The sequence below is a fragment of the Microtus oregoni genome, unplaced genomic scaffold, assembly GCF_018167655.1.
Source record: "Microtus oregoni isolate MIOR12 unplaced genomic scaffold, Mior012 000006F_ref0000085, whole genome shotgun sequence".
Classification (NCBI taxonomy): Eukaryota; Metazoa; Chordata; class Mammalia; order Rodentia; family Cricetidae; genus Microtus; species Microtus oregoni.
The window spans coordinates 56,292,306-56,312,590 of NW_024543065.1; the positions used below are offsets into that span (position 1 = coordinate 56,292,306).

General features: G+C 55.2%; 2 protein-coding genes and 1 non-coding gene across 4 annotated transcripts; 1 reads left to right on the forward strand and 2 right to left on the reverse strand.

Annotated features, from left to right (window-relative positions):
• Positions 1–439: 439 nt before the first annotated feature.
• On the reverse strand, positions 440–13,370 carry Plekhg2 (pleckstrin homology and RhoGEF domain containing G2). 2 transcript variants are annotated; one of them, XM_041654934.1, is made up of 19 exons: positions 12,574–13,370; positions 11,815–11,945; positions 10,945–11,204; positions 10,766–10,866; positions 9,395–9,461; positions 9,238–9,284; positions 8,894–9,044; positions 8,590–8,727; positions 8,240–8,440; positions 5,785–5,877; positions 5,614–5,700; positions 5,239–5,272; positions 5,045–5,146; positions 4,915–4,962; positions 4,801–4,839; positions 4,634–4,650; positions 3,554–3,730; positions 2,565–3,429; positions 440–2,056 (listed from the first exon to the last, which is right to left on the reverse strand). In XM_041654934.1, the coding sequence occupies exons 2-19, from the start codon at positions 11,921–11,923 to the stop codon at positions 579–581; spliced, it is 4,014 nt and encodes a 1,337-aa protein (XP_041510868.1). In that variant the 5' UTR covers positions 11,924–11,945; positions 12,574–13,370; the 3' UTR covers positions 440–578. The 2 variants fall into 2 exon arrangements, with proteins under 2 accessions (XP_041510868.1, XP_041510869.1); XM_041654935.1 differs by lacking the exon at positions 4,801–4,839.
• Positions 13,371–13,689: 319 nt separating this feature from the next.
• On the forward strand, positions 13,690–13,782 carry Trnai-uau. Its single transcript is given in 2 exon segments — positions 13,690–13,727; positions 13,747–13,782. It is a non-coding gene; the product is annotated as a tRNA-Ile (tRNA).
• A 3,640-nt stretch (positions 13,783–17,422) lies between these two features.
• Zfp36 (ZFP36 ring finger protein) lies at positions 17,423–19,852 on the reverse strand. Its single transcript, XM_041653871.1, has 2 exons — positions 19,754–19,852; positions 17,423–19,116 (listed from the first exon to the last, which is right to left on the reverse strand). Exons 1-2 carry the CDS (start codon positions 19,793–19,795, stop codon positions 18,184–18,186), a joined length of 975 nt encoding a protein of 324 aa, XP_041509805.1. The 5' UTR covers positions 19,796–19,852; the 3' UTR covers positions 17,423–18,183.
• Between the last annotated feature and the right edge of the window lie 433 nt (positions 19,853–20,285).

Genomic DNA, 20,285 nt, shown 5'->3' on the forward strand with positions numbered 1-20,285 from the left:
CGGATTACAGGTGTGCACTAGCACACCCAGATTAGGTAGTGCTGGGAACTGAAACTAGGGCTCTGCATTCTAAGCAAGAACCAGCCGGGCGGTGGGTGGTACACGCCTTTAATCCCAGCACTCCAGAGGCAGAGGCAGGCAGATCTCTGTGAGTTCGAGACCAGCCTGGTCTACAAGAGCTAGTTCCAGGACAGGCTCCAAAACCACAGAGAAACCCTGTCTCGAAAAAACCAAAAAACAAACAAACAAACAAACAAAAAACCCTCTACCAACTGAGCTACATGCCCACCCTGAGATACCCCAAATAGTCTTAAGAGTTTTCACACTTGGGCCACATCAGCCCTTCCCATTCATCATGTTTTACATCTCCCACTACTTAAAGAATGGCAAAACACACAGCATTTCATAAAGTTAATTAACAAAATAACCATGACCTCAGAAGGTTCATCTATGAACACAGATCCCAGGGCCTGGAAAGCTGCAGCCATTTCCAGACCCGTGTCCTGACTCCGGGTGGGTGGCACCCAGTGAAAGTTCTTGAAGTTTAGGATGTCCAGGTTTACATATGAGAAGGGGCATCAGGAGCCCCCTGGGCCTTGGGAAGGCCCACAGGCTCCCGGGTTAGGGGCTGCCAAGAGAGCAGGGTGGTTCAGCCGAACCTGGGCTTTGGCTGGACGTAGACGCCCACCACCACCTACCTGGATACTAACTGTGGTGGCGTAGCTGAGCCTCCTGGCTGGAGGGGCTGGGGGCTGGGGTTGAGGTGGTGGTGAAGGTGCCCGTGATGTGGGGGCAGAGGAGGACCAGTGACCCTGGGAGGCTACCAGGCTGTCTCCACCAGGTCCCTGACGCCGAGCCAGGCTCTGGCTGATGTATGAAGCTGCCAGGTACCTTGAGAGGGCAGCTGCACTGGGGCCCAGGAGCTGGTGAGTAGAGAGTGAGGGGCTTTGCAGTGGGGTCGAGTCTGAAGACTCTGACTTGGCAACGGGAGAGACCAAATGGCCTCTTGGGTTAGATAACTCCACGGTGGTCTGAACCGGGGTGGTTACTAGGCCTTGAAGGTCCTGAGAGCATCCTTGTTCGGTGAAGTGTGTGGCAGCTGAAACATGGCCATTTGTGGGGTTCTGCTGGCCCAGTGGAGAAGGTGAGAGTCCAGGAGGTGGTGGGTCTGTGAGGCTGGACTCTGGACCCAGAGAACCTGGAGCTCCCTTCTGCTTGGGGAACAACGAGGGAGCTTCGGCCCTAATGCCTGTAAGGACTTGGGGCTGGGACATGGGTATGGCAGCTGGCATCTCAGTGTCTTGGGACAAAGACGGCAGCGGGCTGCATGGGATGCAGCAGTCCGGATGACCTCCCTGTGCCGGGAGAGGTAAGGCGCCAGGACCCTCGAAGTCTGGGAAGTCAGGTGACAATGGCCGGGAGATGGTGACTGGGATCTGATGGTCAGGGCTGCTTGTGTACATTGGTAAAGGGCTGACAGCTCGGCCACCGATGGCAACTGGGCCCTGATCAATGCTGACCTCTCTCTGCTGGCTTCCTGGGGCACTGTCTGAGTGTTGGCTGTCTTCGTGACCTTCTTGCTTGGGCAAGAGGGGGGTGGCTAAAATCATGACGCTAGCACAAGCTCCCTGGTTAGGCAATGCCACAGTGGTTTGCATTTGGAGTTCTGTGTGACACTCTTGCCCAGGAAGGCAGGTACTGGTGGACGGCACCTGGATTTCCATATAGTTTCTGTGCTCCGTTGAAGGAGCGGCAGCTGGGACCTGGACATCTGGAGGCTCTTCTTGCTTGGGCAAAGGGGATGTGGGTGGAACCTGGATGCTGTCGAAGTCACTTTGCCCAGGTAAAGGGACAGGTGGACTGCAGCTGTCTAGATGGTCTTGTTCGGGCAAATCCGAAACATTTAGACCCTGGCCATTCAGGTGAGCTCCTTGCTCAGACAAAGGTGTGGCAGCTTGAACCAGGGCAGCAGGGCCCAGAGAGACAGACTCCTGGGCACAGTTCAGTGGGAAGGCCAGTTCACATACAAGCACATGTCCAAAAGCAGGCAGGGGCCCTGTATACAAAGAAAAGAGGATCAGGGGCTAAGGATGCAGCTCAGCCAGAGAGCCCCTACCTAGAATCCCCAAATGAGGGGCTGGGAGTGTGGCTCAGTGGTGGAGCCCTAGAATCCCCTAGTGAGGGGCTGGGGCGTGGCTCAGTGGTAGAGCCCCTGCCTAGAATCCCCCAGTGAGGGGCTGGGGTGTGGCTCAGTGGTAGAGACCCTGCCTAGACTCCCCCAGTGAGGGGCTGGGGTGTGGCTCAGTGGTGGAGCCCCTGCCTAGAATCCCCCAGTGAGGGGCTGGGGTGTGGCTCAGTGGTAGAGCCCCTGCCTAGAATTCCCTAATGAGGGGCTGGGAGTGTGGCTCAGTGGTGGAGCCCATGCCTAGAATCCCCCAGTGAGGGGCTGGGAGTGTGGCTCAGTGGTGGAACCCCTGCCTAGAATCCCCCAGTGAGGGGCTGGGGTGTGGCTCAGTGGTAGAGGCTCCAGGCCCTAGCACCACAGAAGAAAACGTTTCAGTCACCTGGCTCAGCCTCCTCCTGGGGTGGGCAGGGGGATGGCTGGGGTTGGGCCAGGACTCGAGGTCGGCGGCGGGGTGCATTGGTGGATGCCCTGGTCTCGGCTCGCTGCATCTGCTGAATCCGCTCACTGTAGAGCCGAGCTAGCTCTCGCACCCTGGACGCTGAGCGCTCAGAATGTGGCATTCCTGCCTTCCCGCTGGTGCCGCCTCCACCGAGATCAGAGTCCTCCAGAATCAGCAGCGGTTCTGGGAAGCCAGGCCGGGCCATCTGCCCCTGCTCCAGCGCTTGCCAGGCGCTTCTGATTTCTGAACAAGAGCGATATTCCAGTTCCTCCGGGAATCCTTGGACCTGAGTGCCACCCTGGGTCTGCACAGTTGGAAATGACACGCCTTCTGCGTCTTCCTCCTGCCCCACTCTGTTTTCTGAGGGTGGCTCGACCAGTCTTCCCGGACTGCTCTCAGTCTCCTGCAGGGGTCCAGGGAGCCAGGAGCCACAGGGGAAGGAGGGGGTGCTGGCCAAGCTGGGAATGTTGGGGACACTGGACATGGGTGAAAGGCATGGCATCTCAAAAACACCAGGGATGTCAGGGAGGCTCGGAAGGCAGGGAACCTCGGGAATTTCTGGAAGGCTGGGCGTGTCGTTGGGAATCTTGGTAAGGCTGGGCATGCAGGGAATTTCAGCTGAACTGGAACCTTCCAGCCCCTCTAAGACGTGGAGTGGGGACGGCTCCCGTTCCTCTGCCTCCAGCTCTTCTTCCTCCTCCTCTTCTGAAGACTCTCGGCTGGGCAAGGCTTGGAACGAGAGGGGTTCGCTTTCAACTGGCACCCTGGAGTCTCTGGGGAAGTTGGGAATGTCGTGGGTGGCTGGCTGTAGTGGGCACACAAAGAAAGTCAAGACATCAGGGGGATGGGGTGGTGGGCTGCCCTGGGCTGTGTTCTCTGCCTGCCCAAGGCCAGCGCTTCAAGGCTGCTATGACGGCGCTGCAGCTCACCCCTGGGTCCCTGAGGCCTCTCTGGTTAAGCAACTCTAGAATTTCCTCAGTGATGGAGGTCCCTGATGGCTCCAACGTGGGAGACCCAGCATCCTCCAGGTCTTCAGGGGGACCAGAAACAGACACGGGTGGCTGCAACTCAGGTGGGGGATGGAGCTCCCCTTCACTGCCAGCATGCTGTAAGGAGTAGAGGGTTGCAAAGCAAGAGCCAAGAATGCTCTGTTCCCCAAATTCCCAGTCCCTTCTCTTGTACATGGGGGAAGTCAAGGATCCTGACCCCCCACATTCTTATAACAGGGCCATATGTGGCCCAGGCTGGCCTTGAATTTCTAATTCTCCTGCCTTCCCACCAGAGGCAGTTTGGGCTTCATCACCCCACCCCTCTTTTGTTTTTTGGTTTTTCGAGGCAGGGTTTCTCTGTGTGGCTTTAGAGCCTGTCCTGGCACTCACTCTGTAGACCAGGCTGGCCTTGAACTCACAGAGATCTACCTGCCTCTGACTCCCAAGTGCTGGGATTAAAGGCGTGTGCCATCACCCTCCCACCCCTTTTTGACATGAGGTATAGAGGATGGAACTCAGGGACTCATGCATACCAGAAACTTGACCATTGAGTGTTATTCCCCCAAAACGACCCCCCATTTTTTTGAGAGACAGGGTCTCACTATGTAGCCTGAGCTGGGCTAAAACTCATTATGTCGACTAAGCTAGCCTTGAACTCACAGACCTCTGCCTGCCTTTGCCTCCAGCTGGGATTAAAGACCTGCCAGCTAGTTTTTATTGTGAGACAGATAACTTGCCCATGCTGGCTCAAACTTTTGATCCTCTTCAGTTTCCAGTGTAGCCTAAATTGTCATTTGCCAGGACACCTGGCTTAAGGATCTCGCCCCCTCTCCAAGTCCTGCGTAGTCCAGGCTAGACCAGAACTTTTGCCTGTAGTCAAGGATGACCTTGAACTCCTGACCCTTGTGCTGCTAAGGGCTCAAACCTAGAGCATGCTGGGAAAGCACAGAACCAATGCAGCTGGGTCCCCAGGTCCCTAATCTGTGCTTATTCTGACCCAGGGCATTTCTCATTTCTTACCTTGACTTGAGGCTTCTCTGGGGATGGAGAAATAAAAAACAGAAAAGAGACACGGAAGTAGATTATTCCCTGTAACCGACCAGCTGACCCCTCCTCCCTCTCCATCTACCCCAAGCATCCCTGGAGAGAGCAAGGACAGACTTACAGACAGACAACCAGTCACTAACCGTTCTGGGGAAGAATGACATAAGATCCCTTTGCTGGCTCTGGGGGAGGGACACAGGGTATCAGGAGGCCAGGCCCTTAGGTCCCTGGGTCCCCTTGAAGGGGTGAATACTCACCAGACTTCCTGCGGCCACGACGACTGCCAGAGAGTCCCGGAGACGGAGCTGTGGGACAGATGGTCAGACTCCATGTCAGCCCAGCCCTCCAGCCTTGGGGTGGTGACCCAAACCACATTCTCTCTGTTACCTGGGTTTCTTCTGCCAGGGGTGAAACTCCGAGCGTCCCGAGGACGGGGAGAGTCCAGGGGGGACTTTGGGGGCTCTGGGATAGATTTGCTTTTTGGAGCACCTGCGGGGGAGAGTTAAAGGACTGTCTACTTTCTCGGAAGCCATCTCCTCTTTTAGGACCACATAAGCCCACAGCCCAGGCCCCTGACTCACAGTGCAGGCTGTTCTCCAAAAGAACTTGCTTTGCCTGAAAGACAGGGAGGTGGGTGTTTGAGAGGCGGGGTCCAGAGAGCAGGCCCTGAGCCATTCATCCCAGGAATGAACAACTGCTTCTAACACCAGGCCAACGACGACAGGTAATTCTCACCCCTACTGCCCTGCTGTTGTTGGCACTATTCCTCCAGGTGAGGAAATCCAAGGCCAGGGATCTTGTTGCCCAAGATCACAAAGCAAGAATGTGCTGCAGCCCAAAGCCAGAAAGCCTAATTCTGCAGGGTTGGCCATCAAGGTGGCAAGCGCCCCCACCCACATTATTCGGGTCTGCCACGCAGACTAGGCCCTACGCCGCTTGCTGTGGCAGGTCCATACCTTGGCAGGGATGGAAGCCGGGTGATTCTCAAAGAAGAGGCGCTGGAGACAGTGGATCCACAGCCGTTTCTCTTCTTGGTTCTTGGCCTGGGGTAGGGTGGGTAGAGGTCAGGGATCTGGGCTCTGAGCTAAGGCAGGGGTAGGTGTTGGCCCAGCCCACCTTCTGCGTACCTGGAGCAGGTGTCTGTGCTTGGGGATGGTCAGATCCGACACTTTAAATCCTAAGGGGTCCCGAGGCGTCTCAGTGACACTCAGGTTACAGCACTGAAGGAGAAACAGATGGTGAGGTGCCGAGACCCTCCTGGCACTAGATACACTTCAGAAAATACCGGGGTTCTAATATCCTAGAAAGCAGCGCCTCATGGGCTGTTTTGCCTCTCACCCCACCAGGATGGACTCCCCTCACTCTCCCACCAGACTCCCTCTACCTTCCTGAAGACACCCTCTGGACTTACTGTTCTGCCTCTCACCCCACTGGCTGGACTCCCCTCACTCCCCCACCAGACTCCCTCTACCTCCCCTCTGGACTTACTGTTCTGCCTCTCACCCCACAGGCTGGACTCCCCTCACACCCCCACCAGACTCCCTCTACCTCCCCTCTGGACTTAACTTCCACATTTAAAAATGTCAGAGTCTCACTATGTAGCTCAAGCTAGTTTTCGTTTTTCGAGACAGGGTTTCTCTGTAGCTTTTGGAGCCTGTCCTGGAACTAGCTCTTGTAGGCCAGGCTGGCCTCAAGCTCGCAGAGATCTACCTGCCTCCTCCTCCCAAGGGCTGGGATTAAAGGCGTGCACCACTACCACCCAGCTAGTTCCCCTTGTTTTTTAATTCAAGGAAAAGGCTGGCTGGACGTGATGGCACGCACCTGTAATCATAGCACTTGGCAGCCTGAGGCTGGAGAATTAAAGCAAGTGTGAAGTCAGCAAGGCACGCATAGTAAGCTCCAGGCAGCTAGACTATAAAGACCGGAGAGAAGGCGCAGTGGGGGCAGAAGTGTTTGTGTTCCAGCCTGAAGATCTGAGTTCATTTTTTTTTTTTTTGTTTTGTTTTGTTTTTCGAGACAGGGTTTCTCTGTGGCTTTGGAGCCTGTCCTGGAACTATAGCTCTGTAGACCAGGCTGGTCTCGAACTCACAGAGATCCGCCTGCCTCTGGAAGATCTGAGTTCAATCCCCAGATTCCAGAAGGACATAATTGAATTATGAGAGCTGTCCTCTTGCTTGTTTTCTCTCTCTCTCTCTCTGTCTCTCTCTCTCTGTCTCTCTCTCTCTCTCTCACACACACAAAATAAAAAATAATAAATAAATAAAACGTGGGCCATTGCCACATGGTTCAACCTGCCCTTCATTCTGAAGGTCGGTGAGTTTGAGGCCACCTAGAACTATTTAGTGAGATGCGAGAGAGACTATGTTTCAAAAACAAACTATATGTCTGAGGGGGTGTGCCACGGGCACGTGAGCTCCTGAGGCTGCGGAAGCCAGAGTTAGGCTCCTCCGTCACTGGAGTTCAGGTGGTTTGGAGCAGCCTGGTGGGAATTCTGGGATCACATTTGGATCCTTTAGAAGAGCTATCTCTCCGAGCCTTCCACTTTCATTTATTTTACATTTAATAGTGGGGGGAGCAGGGGTACACACCACCAAGGGCGCCTGGAGGTCAGAGGACAGCTCTGTGGTAGCTTTACTCCGAGCCCTGTTGCTACCTGCCGTGGTCACTGTCATCTTTTTGGCTTTTGGTTTTGCGACAGGGTCTTGTTCAGCCAACAGTCCCAGCTAGCCTAGAACCAACACAGATCACTGTGCCTGCGTGGGATCTGCTTTTGAAATAGGATCTCAGTGTGCAGCCTACACTGGCCTTGGGCCCACTTACAGGTCTGACTGGCCTCAAAGTTGCAGCAACCTTGCTTCCGTCCCCCAAGTGCTCTGTTTTCAGGTGTGAGCTACCACATCCAGCGTTTAGCCTTTTTTTCCCCTCCCTTTTGGTTTTATTTTATTTTTTTTGTATTTTTTTTTCCATTCAAAATTTCCACTTCCGGGGCTGGAGAGATGGCTCAGCAGTTAAGAGCATTGCCTGCTCTTCCAAAGGTCCTGAGTTCAATTCCCAGCAACCACATGGTGGCTCACAACCATCTGTAATGAGATCTGGTGCCCTCTCCTGGCCTGCAGGAACACACACAGACAGAATATTGTATACATAATAAATAAATAAATAAATATTTAAAAAAAAAATTTCCACTTCCTCCCCTCCTCCTATTCCCCCTTTGGTTTTCTTGAGACAGGGTTTCTGTGTAGCCGTGGCTGGTCTTGAACTCACAGAGATCCACCTGCCCTTGCCTCCTGAGTGCTGGGACTGAAGGCATGCACCACTACACCTGGCCTAGCCTTTACTTTTTGATACAGAATTTCATCAAGTTTCCCAGTCTGGTCTAGAGCCTTCTCTGTAGCTCAGGCTAGCCTTGAACTTTTGATCTCCCTGTCTCAGTTTCCCCAGTAACTGGAATCATAAGTCTAGTGCCACTGGGCCCAGCTAAATACGTCCGTGGAAGCCAGGCTGTCCCCTACAGGGTATTCAAGTGAAGATATATTGAAGGTATTTTAGTTGTGTCTGCATCGGACCCCATCCCATACTCACAAAAATGTGGCCCTTGTAGGTGTATTCAGGCCCCCGTCGTTTGGCCACAAGCAGCATCCGGGAGAACAGGAAGAGCAGGCGTTCACCCCCTCGCAGCCGAGGGCCTCCCCCGCCGCCTCCACGGAAGGTGCCTTCCAGAACCAGTTCTCCAAAGGCACTGAGCTCAGGGCCAGTCCAGCCACCTAGCCGCCGCTGCACTTCCTGCCAGGACCACACCAGGCACAGAGACAGGCCCGGGTTGGTGGCGCACACATATGGGCCAAAACAAAGGTGTTAGTGACAGGAATGCCACCAAGACTGTTCCCCAGCTCTGTCCCCAGTCAAGTTGGCCCAGCCCACCCTGGGGCCACCTGAAGGCGTGCTGCATGCTCCTGCTTGCGCTTCATGTCATTGATGTACCAGGCCACTGCGGTCATGGACACAATAGCTTCCTCTACCATCTCTCGCCCTCCGGTGTCCGGGCCCTCTGCCCAGTGTTTGCCCAGTTCCTGTCAGTCATCCATCGGAGGACACAGGTGAGGGGGAAAAGAGAAGGAAAGATGAGAACCACAGGAGGCAGAGCAACATGGACCACACAGTCCAGGGAACCACGGGTGGCTGCTGGACCCAATCATGCCCCTCTCCACAAGCCAGGCGCCAGGAGCCACAGCTGACCTGCAGCAACAGATGGTACTTCAGGATGCGCTGAACAGGCTTCAGCAAGAAGCTCTGCAGAGGCAGGGAGTGACGGAGCTGGGCCTGACGTTCCTGCAGCCACAGAGTGGCTGGCGGAGACTGCGACAGCTCTCGGAGCAGGGCCAGGGAGCTGGAGGCACAGGACGAATCAGTGGTCAATCAGTGGCCAGTGGCGGCTGGTGCTCCAGAAGGCAGGGCTGGGAGGGGTGGGCAAGTGGCCAGGGCTCAAGGGGTCATCAGGTCAGGGTGGGTTAGAGGGTAGAGGCCAGCACACTGGCTCATGGGCATGGCCCGGGGTCAGGCAGGGACTCCCTCTGCCTCACCTTGGGTAGTTCATGCAGTACAATGTGTAGATGTCAAAATCCTCGCTCTGTGGGGACACAGGAGTCAGCATCACCGATCTTCCCATGGCCCCTGGGAAGCTTAGCCAGCCCAACCATCCCCTAGCCTTGGGCTGCTCTGGCGCTGGCTCATGCTCACCCTTTGCACAAAGCACTCCGCGATGCCCCCTGCACTGTTGCTGCTCTCCAAGTCCTCCAGCAGCTCACTGCGGGGGGGAGGGGAAAAGTAAAGAACAGCCTGCCGCCTGTCCCGCCAAGACTTAGGAGTTCAAGAGACCGCCAGGAAGGAGCCTAAGTAAGATGGCTACAGGAGACGCCTGCCCACTCATTCTGTCTCTGCACGGCTTCATAGTCTTCAGCCTGATAACCCTGTCACAGCTGGCACGTTACAACCTAAGGGCTGACAGCACAGCCCTGGGAAAGAGGGTGCTGGGAATTCCCAAAGAGATGATCTTAAAATTCGATTGTAAGCGGGGGAATGGTGGCACTAGACTGTCACTTCAGTTACTTGGGAAGCCAGGCACTGGTGGCGCAAGCCTTTAATTCTAGCACTTGGATCTCTGGGAATTCAAGGCCAATCTGGTCTAAGGAGCAAGTTCCTGGACAGTTATGACTGTTACACAGAGAAATGTTATCTCAAAAAAAATAAAATAAAATAAAAACAACAACAACAACAACAAAAACAAAAAGAAAGAAAAAAAAGGGTTTAAGGTTGGTATGGATGACTTAGTGAGACTCTTGTCTCAAAGCAAAACAAACGAACAAACAAAAAAGAAAAAAGAGAGAGAGAAAAGCTGAGGACATAGCTCAGCAATACAGAGCTTGCCCAGGATGTCCAAGGTCCAGGGTTCAATCTTCAGTCTTTAAATTAAAAAAAAAAAAAAGAGCCTCTGTTACTCTGCTACAAGACAGGCACACCTACAATCTCATCCCCAGGAGGCTGAGACAGGAAGCTTTCAATTTTGAGGACAGCTCGAACCACACCAGGAGACCCTATTTGGAAAAAAAAAACAACAACAACCCAGGACTAGATGGGTGTGGTGGTGCATGCCTATAATTCCGGCACTTGGGAGGTAGGGGCAGGAAAATGAGTTAAGAAGTCCCAGGCCAGCCTAATTACAGGAGACCCTGTGGGTCTCAAGTAATAAAACAAACCACCAAAGCTTTTCCTGTGATCCTGACATGTTACTCTCAGGCCCCAGTGTCCCTTCACCAGAGTGAGCAGCCAGCTGGGTTTGGCCAGGGCTGAAGGTGGCCCCATGCCCAGGGAATCGCACCCAGGCCCCACATGACCTGACTCAGGTCTCAGATCCCAACTAACAAATGGTGTCTGTGTGGTTCCACGTCTTCCCTACCTTCAGTCCTCAACTATCCCCTCAACCTTACTGCTCAGCACACCTCACACACCAGCCTTCACAGGGCTACTATGAGGCACTCAGGTTAATGTTAGGACACAGCTCCTCCCCTGCCACAGCAGCCAGTTCCCTTGTGGCCCCCACCCGTCCCTGACCTGCTAAACTCATAGATGTCCTCGATGTTGGCAAACAGCGTGCCCAGCTGCTCCATGCTCAGCCCCAGGGCCCTGCCGTCCATCAGGGGACCCAGGTAGTCCTGTGGGGATGAGAGGGGTTACAGAGGCCAAGGGCTTGGCCTGGGGCCCCAGTGTCTTCAGGTACCCGCCCACCTCACCTCCACAATGCTGCGAAGGTCCCGGACATAGGCCCGTTCTGTCTCCACGATCTCCTTGGCTACTCGCTCCAGCCTTGAGGGTTTCACCGAGTCCTGGATTCCCACGGGCAACAGGTGCAGGCGTATGGGGGGCTCTGGCAAGGGCTCTGGCCTGGAGGCTGAGCAGGTTGGTGATGGGTCCCCCTCAGAGCCCACAGTGCTCAGGGAGGTGGAGCTGCCGGAACCCCTCGGGGAAGCCATAATGGGGGCTGCTGGGGCTGCTAAGGTAGGGAGCAAGCGGTCAGGTCACATGTTTCTATGGCCCCCACACTCCCTCACACTCGGCTGACAGTTCCCATAGGTCTCTGCTCCACTGTACTAATCTGTCCAGTTTGATCCTGTACCAGAGTCCTTCCCCTCTGGGCCTTGGGCCTCTATTGCTTTAATTCACCTCCTCCATCAACCACAGTTATTGATTATGAGTCTGTCCCACTGACCTTGCCACTCCCACAAGCACAGCCCCCTTTATGTTCAAATTCCTCAGATCCACAGGGCCCCATTCAATGAAGCTACGGCTGGTCCCTTCACCCAGTTCCCTTTCCACGACACATTTCTTTACTGCCCCCACCCCTTCACACTCAACTTTGTCCAATTACTTCGAGGTGCAGCCTTGGGCCTCTGCACATACTATTTAGTCCTTGCATGCAGAAGAACACTTTCTTTGTGTCCAGCTCCTTTCTCCTGAATTCTCAGCTTATCCGTCTCCTCCGTGGCAACAGGGCTGCTGTCTTGGTCACGGTTGTTGGCAGCACTGCTCAGGCACTGAGGGATGCTCAGTGTCCTGAAGGAAGGAACAAATGCCTACAGGCTCCACCTGTCGGGACTGCTCACCTGTCGGAGTATCGCTCACAGCTGCGCAGTCGCAAGCTTCACCTTGGTGGCCACACCCGAGCCTAAGGCTGGGTTTGGACGGGCTGAGTCCCCGGGCTCCCTCGGGCATGGCTGAGTGGTACAACTCGGACCTACAAAGAGACCCACTTCTTGGGAACTGGATTTCACTGGTCTTGCTGACGCTCCAACTCACTGATAAGGGTGCAGAAAGTTGATATAAAATCCAAGGAAGGGCACCACGGAGTGATTACTAGAGGAGATACAAAGTGACAGAAAGAAGGGGCCGAGAAAACAAGCTAAAGACCGAAAGGTTGAGACAAAGAGCGAAGACAGCAAAAGTGCCCGAGTCTGGAAGTCCCATCTGTCTGGGCGCCCCCCCTCCCCCGGGCTCAGGGATCCTGGGAACTCTCAGGCTCAGGCTGAAGCTGAGGGCGAGGGGCAGGGCTGGGAAAAACCGTGGGCGGGAGAGGCCGCGGGGTCCCAGGGGAGGGCGGAGGCTGGGGGACCGGATGCCAGGGTCCTGCAGCAGACGGCTCCCTACCCCGCCCAGGACTGGGCGCTGGCCCCGGGCCCTCTACCCAGCTCCAACTGGTCCCTCGGCAACCCGACTGCGGTCCCCACCGTCCGAGCGTCCCCTGTGCTGTCCCAGCCCCCGATTCCCGCCGGCGCCTCCGCTACCCCCCACCGGCACGCCCCCTCATTGTTCCGCCTCGGCGCCGCCCCCCTCCCCCCAGCCCCGGGCCCCTCGCTTCCCCTCACCTCCCGGGGAGCTGCGGGCCCCGGGGTCGGGAGTCCGGCGCGTCTGGACCGTAACGCGCGGTCCCTGAGGAGGCTCACAGCCCGGACTCAGGGTCGTGAACTTGGGGGTCTCAGACTCCAGAATCCGGGGAGAAGTCTCGATGTTCTAAGTGGAAGATGCTGCAACCCTCCACTCGAGTCTCAGACCGGGGTGCTGGGAACACAAATTCCTGAGTCTTCTAGGTAGGGCTGTGTATGGTAGGGGGCCCGGGATTCCAGAGTTTCCAGTACCCTAGGGGCAGGGATGAAGTCACCTCCGGAGGGAGCGCAAGGACCCGCAAACTCCTCCGTCTCTTGGAAGTGATGGATGTTGCAGCCCTAAGTCGAGGAGTGAGGTCCGGTCCCCAAGTGGCTCCAGGAGGAGATCTTGGACTCAAGAGTTAGAACCCCAGGTGCGGGAGGGGGGAGATGCGCGGCTACGGATCCTACGGTCTTCAGGTCGGGTGCAGGGACGGGCCTCCAGCCTCAGAGCTGACGTCCGGGACCCGTGGCTCCTTCAAGAGGCGCTGGGCATCAGAGGTCCCGGCTCGGCGCGGCAGCCTGGACTTGCGGGTCTCTTTAAAGACCGGGATAGAGATCCCGGACGCCCGGGTCCGACACTCTGGACGTCTAGGGCTCCAGGATAGTTGCCCCGGGGCTCCGGGGGCGGCGGCGGCGCCGCATCTGGGGCGGGGAGAATCAGGTCCCAGATGTGGGGCGGGGGGCGGCCGCCCGAGGCTTCCCCTCCCCCTTGCCGCCGCTCGGGCTCACATCCTGTTCCCGCCCGCTGGGGGGGAGGGGCTGCCTTCCGGCACGCCCTCCCTCAAAGGGTTAAAACCCCCGCCCCCTACTCTGAATATTCGCGAGAGGGCGGGCCCAACGGCAGGCCACCGCCCACATTCCAGGGACCGGGAGGACTTTTACCTTTTACAGCACCGGCCGGCAAAGCGTGAGAATCAGGAATGGTTGCACTCTCTTGTTCTTATTGGTCGATCGGAAGGCTTTATAATTGCATATGCAATGTTGGGTGGAGCTGTCCAGCAAAGTCGCACGATTACGACTGACTGAAGGACTTAGTGGCGCAGGGGTGCGGCCGGAGCTCCAGTGGCGCAATCGGTTAGCGCGCGGTACTTATATGACAGTGCAAGCGGAGCAATGCCGAGGTTGTGAGTTCGATCCTCACCTGGAGCACTCTCTTTTATCCGGGTGTACTTTGTGTTTTCGCATCAGTTTTAGTAGTCTTCACATTTTGTAAATCATTTAAACGGCTCGTTTGACACAGGATCTCACCATATAACTAGGGCAGGCCTCGAACTTACAAGAGATCCTCTTGCTTCTGCCTCCTGAGTGCTGGAATTAAAGGTGTGCGCCACCATGCTAGGTACCTACAGCATTTTTGAAGAATGAACATTATTTCCATGTGAATTTTTTGCAGTGGTGGATTGGAACAGCCCCAAAGGTACAGTTTCCATTCTGGTCACCAGGGGGCAATATAACCCCTCATTAGATGGCCTGGGCATCGAATGGAATCTAAACCTCAGGTCCTAGAGATGGATGGTTAGAACAGGTTTTGCCTCTTTTCGAATATTTCTTTTTCAGGTTTCTAAATCAATTTTTTAAAACACATACTAAACACTCATTAGGTACTGTTCCTCCTGTCCCTGAAGACTTGACTTTTTACCAAAGAGATTGCTACAAATCTATGAATTAACTACATAGTTTGACTTTTACCATGTTGCCCAAAGTGGCCTCAAACTCCTGTCTCCATCACCATCTGCGAGTGTGAGTCTATTTTTAGATTAAGTAGTGATAAATATGGAGCAAGTAGAGCAGGATGGGATGGGGACTGTCACAATAGTCAGTGATCCTTTTCTTTTGATTTTGTTTTTGTTTCTTGAGACAGGGTTTATTTGTGTATCCTTGGCTGTCCTGGAACTTGAACTCAAGAGATCTGCCTGCCCCTGCTCCCGAGTACTGAGATTAAAGGCCTGCACCACCAGTGCTTGGCTCCTAGTTTTGTTTTATGTGTATGGGTGTTTGTTTGCATGTTTGCACCATGTTGCATACTTGGTGCCCCAGGAGACGGGAGAGGAAATGGTAGATTCCCCTGAACTTGAGTTACAGAGGGTTGTGAGCTATGTGGTGCAGGGAATGAAACCAGATCCTCTGTCTGAGCGGTGTTCTTACGTTGATCCATCTCTCCAGCCCCAGGGAAGATCTTTAAACAGACACCTGGAGGAGGGGAATGAGTCGAGGGAACACTAGGGAGAAGTTCCAGCTAACACCCTAGGGCTGAAGACCAGAGCAAGGAGAGAGGTGTGTTTGTGTGAGCGCGCGTCTGGCTCATGCGCGCGCATGCGAGAGACGCGGATCCAGACTGTGGTGAGGCTTTAGGACTTTGACTCTTGGTGATTTTACTCCGGTGTTGTAACAAACTTCCCTGCTCTCCTAGGGGAAAGCAGCTAGGGGTGGGGGTGGAGCACAAAGAGCAGTTACTTTTTTTTTTTTTTTTTTGAGACAGGGTTTCTCTGTGGCTTTGGAGCCTGTCCTGGAACTAGCTCTTGTAGACCAGGCTGGTCTCGAACTCACAGAGATCCGCCTGCCTCTGCCTCCCGAGTGCTGGGATTAAAGGCGTGCGCCACCACCGCCCGGCAAAGAGCAGTTACTTTGAGACCTGGGTAGGGGCAAGGTAGCTTTCGATGAGGGGCTCTGGGAGCTGGAGTGAATTGTGGATGTGGGCGGGGTGTCCAAGACAGATCTGACCGTCTAAACAACGGGCTTGTGTCATGATTCGTTTAAAAAATATTTGTTTTTGCCGGGCGATAGGAGCCCGTCCCTTTAATCCCAGCACTCATGAGGATCTCAGTGAGTTCGAGGCCAGCCTGGTCTACAGAGTTCCAAGACAGCCAGCTACACATAGAGATCCTGTCTCAAAACAAATCGTTTTTATTTTATGCATAGGAGCGCTTTCCCTGCACACAACTAAGTACACTGCCAGCACGCCTAGTGCCCAAGAAGGCTTTGTAGACGCTAAGTAGGCCCTCTGCTACATCCTCAGCTCATAGTGTCTGTTTGTTAAGAACAAGAGGCTGTTATTTTTAGGGGGCAGTGGGTAGCGGGGAGACGAGTGCCAGGGGCGGTAGCTGTGTGGTTCTTCTAATGTCCATCCATCCGCCTCTCTCAAATGTCCAGCACTGCTTGAACTCATTCTCTCGACCTTCCCGACGCCTCTGGGTCTTGGAGTTTCTGTTTCCCTCTCCCAACCCTGTTCCACATACCAGGGCCTGAGACTTTCCCACAAGGGAGGCATTTCCTGGAAGAGGAGACCAAAGGTCAGTAGAATGGAGTGAAAGACAGGCAGGGCTTGGGGAGAGAAGAGCGAGGTTAAGGGTACGGTTAGCGGAGGAAGGACAAAAGAACGGAGAGGGGAGCAACTCGGAAGCAGAGGGCCTAGCAGACATTGCTACTGCGTGAGCCTGTCTGAAAAGCAAGTCCAATAAAGTCCTAGGGTCTGAGAGGCGGAGGGAAAATAAGGAGGAGCATAACAGTAGGTGGGAGGAGTTAGGGAGAAGAAGAAAGAAAAGAGGAATGAGGGGGTGGAGGCTGAGGTGGTGGTTGGGGGCGGAGGAGAAAAGGAGGGGCTGAGCGCAGGCCCTGACGCGGGCCCCTTCCGGGCGCGGCCCGCCCAGCTAGGGCTGGCCGTTGCCGCGGTCTCTTGCCTTGTTTGGTCGGAGGACGCGGCTGCCCTACCCATGCGCCCTGCGAGCTGAAGCAGACGAAGCTCCGGAAATGCCAGATTGCGATCGGACCCAAGGTTCTGGGGTCTGCAGATGCTAGAGGGCCGCGACCCCAACAGTGTTTGCACTCCCAATTTGTCAAGTCCCGGAACCCGAGAGTCCTAATAGAGCCCGGAATCCTCGCACTTCTTTAAAACCCCTACCCCAAACCCGGAGAGAGCGTGTCTACAGTTCTAAACATTCATGAGATTACGGCAAAGAGTTACAGGCCGCTCGGGGTTCAGAAGGAGACCCAGGCTTCCCTTCTTTCCCGGCATAAGTAAATAAATAAGTTCCATAGAGGCGGGTAAGAGGGCTTAGCAAGTAAAGGCTCTGCTGCCAAGCTGGAAGATCTGGGTCTATCCCCGGGACCCACTTTGTGGAAGAGAACGGATTCCTGTAGGTTGTGTCCTGACCTCTACACTAGTTCGCGCACGAGCGCTCACACGTACACACGGCAAAGCGTTAAAAAATGAAGTCGGGCGTGGTGGCTTGCGCTTGTTATCCCAGCATTTCAGAGGCTGAGGCAGGAGGTTGCCGAGAGTTCCAGGCCAGCTTGAGCTAGAATCGACTTTGTTTCAAAACAAACAAAAAACTAAACTAAACTAAAAAAAAAATATATTAAGTCCTTAGTCAAGAATTTGAAGTCCACCCCCGCTCTCTCCGCCGGGTGCAGGGTCTCCTAGGACCCGGCTTCGGGGTGACCCCCTGCCCCGGCTCGCGTTCCGGCACATTCCGTCCTCTCCGCCCCGCCCCACCCCGCCCTCCACCCTTGGCCCCGTGGGGACGGAAACATCCCGTCCCTGCCTGAGCTGGGTCAAGAGCCGGAGGGACAGGCCTGGAGCGCCCCCAACGCCGGGAGAACTAGCTCTCCTTGTTCCTAGTGGGTGACCTCATCTCACCACGCCCCCTCAGGTGAACAACCGAAGCTGGTAACGTCATTTCCTGCCAGGTAAGCGCCACCAGGTAGCACATCTCCCTAGCAAGTGTGGATCAGTTTATGTACCGTCCCGTGGCTGTATGCCGTAGCAAAAAAACAAACAAAACAAATTCCATCTCAGCTCACACAAGATTTTATTTAAAAATTCCAAAAATCCACAAAAATAGACCTGTAAGGTAACAATATATTACTTAATATATTATAGTATACTTTATACAGTATCCATTTTAATATTACAAAAAGGGAAACGAAGTAGACGACCCAATATATATAAATACTATAAAATCTTATTACAATAAATAAAGTCGTCATAAATAAAGGGCCCACTGGTTGGGGAAGGGATTTGGCAATGGCTTTGGCTATTTTCTTTCGGAGGGAAATTTGAGCACCAGGATTCTCCCTCAGGGGAGGATTCAACCACCAGACACTGAACGTGGAACCTCGGGGTCTAGTAAAAACTGGGATGGGGTTGTGGGAGCCAGCTCTTCACAGCACTTTCCAATTCCAGGAAACCAGAGTTGGGGAGGGGCTGGTGCACACCTAGATAACTCCACAACTGGGAAGGAAGCTAAGGAAGGCTTTTCTAGAGTTCAAGGACAGCCAGGGCCACACACCAGCGCCTCTCTCAGAAACAACCCAAGAAGACCAACTGTCAACTGTGTCCCTCAAATATGCTACATCTTAGGGATCCTGGGAAGCAATCCAAACACTGAGCTTGCAAACTAGGGACCTGCCCCAGCACAGCACCAGGGGAGGGTTAATGCTTTCTGGAATGTCAGGGAGGAGGCACTTACTAACAGGAGTCTCCCTAGGCCTCCACAGCAATAAGCGCCACCCTCCTTGAGATCTAGCTGATCCATACTGGGTAGGCATTTGTCACTCAGAGACGGAGATGCGATTGAAGATGGGGAGACGCTTTGGGGGTGCAGGGGGCTGGGGAGGCCCAAACACCCCAGCCTCAAAGACGGGTGAGTCTGACCCACCCAGGCTGCTACCGCTGCTGGCATAATCATCAGGATCGGATCCCAGGGAGTGTGCAGACGGGCTCCGAGCCAGGCCACCCAAGGGCCCCCAGATGGTGCTAGGGGTAGACCTTCTGCAGGAGGGGCAACAGGCTGGAATAGGGTCTCTTCGAGACACAGGGGTCCCAGGGGCAGCAGAGAAAGCAGAGGGGGAAAGCGGAAGGTCCCCAGGTGGTGGTGGGGAGCAGGAGGGCGAGAAGGAGCATGAGGACAGGGAAGGGTCGGGAAAGCCAGGTGGTGGTGGTGAGGTTCTGCGGCCTGAGGGCAAGCCTGAGAAGCTGATGCTTTGGCGAAGCACGTGGGGCTGGCCCGGAGCAGCCAGGTCCTCGTTGGGGTTGTGGATGAAGTGGCATCGAGAGCCATAGGGACAACGGCCCTGGAGGTAGAACTTGTGGCAGAGTTCCGTTTTGTACTTGGGATGGCGATTGGCCTGGCGCAATTCACCCAGGCCGTGGGCAAACTGGCACTTAGCCCCGTATCGACAACGCCCGCTCTCTGAGTAGGTCCGACAGAGCTCAGTCTTGTATCGAGAGGAGGTGGTGGGAGTTGCAGTAGGCGAAGTAGGTGAGGGTGACAGTTCAGGGCCCGGGCGGGGAGCCAAGGGTGCGAAACCAGGGGGTGGGGGTACCCAACCACAGCTTCGGCCCTCCACCAGGCTGGTGGAGCGGCCAGTCAGGCGAGAAGTGACCCCAGATGGGATGGAGTCAGACGAGTTTATGCTCCAAAGTGCTGAGGGCTCAGTCCCTCCGTGGTCGGATGAGAGGTCAGGGTTCAGCGACAGGAGGCTCTGAGAGAGGAATAGGGTTGTTGGTTAGGCCACCAGAAAAGGAAAGGTGACGACGCCCCGCCCCAATTGTAAAGAGCTTCACAAGCTTGCCATTCCGGTTTGTGGGTTCTCGGCCTGAGCCCCACCCGGATCACACAGACTCCAGGGAGAACCTGATTTGAGTGTTTCAACACGACTAAAGCTAATCCAGAAGGATTTTGGAAGCCCAGTATCCCCGACAGAACACGAGACGGGACCCCCAAACCAGAGCACACACCCCTGTACCCCAATTTTGGGCCTTTAGACCTCCCCGGATATGACCGCCCATGGTCGCTCCAGTTTCACAACTTGGAGGAACCGGCCAAAGTCGACCCAGGCCAGATCGCTCTAGAACTCTGACCGAGTCAACTTCCCCCTCAACCCTACACCCCCTAGGGTGCCAAACTGCGCCAGAGGCAGCGAAAGGAACCAGGCAGGTGTGGGGCTGCTTCCGCCCCGCGCCAGTGACAGCAGTGCGCCAGCTTTCCGTCCCCGGGGGCCCGTCGATATCCCTTTCTCACTTCCAGCCAGTTAGGGCTGGACTGAGAAGGAAGGCGGGAGTCCATGGCCTAAGTTTGGGGTGCCGGGGACCCGGGCGTGCCGTCTAGCCTATACTCACCTCATAGATGGCAGAGAGATCCATGGTGGCGCGAATGGCCATGGAGAGTAGACCGACAGTCGGGCCGCAAAAGTCTGGCTGTGGCCCGCAGCGAGAGCTTTCGCCTTTTATAGATCTTTCCGTCTGGGCGTGGCCAAGGGAGCTTCCCGGACGCGCCCCCGCGCCGTAGCCCCGCCCTCCGGGTTCTAGGCCCCTTCCGCCCCTCTGCTGGTTATTTTGCTGAATGTGCCTGAATTTGGCTGGCGGGCAACCCCAGCCCCTCTCAGGAGGTAGTGGGGTGTATCTAAGACTGACTGGTGGTGATGGTAGTGGGGCGTCTGAGTAGTTTTCAAAGGTTGAAGACAGTGGGGAAGGGAACTGGGGCAGAAGTGGGGGCAGGGCTCCAGGGACAATTGACAAGGGCAGGGACTGAGAAGAGGGCGTGTGCGTGTGAGACAGACGGGGGCGGGGAGAGACAAACTGGAAGAGACAGAGATTGCCAGAAGCCGAGAGAAAAACAAAGAGACGGAGTGAGAGACACATGCAAGTTAGG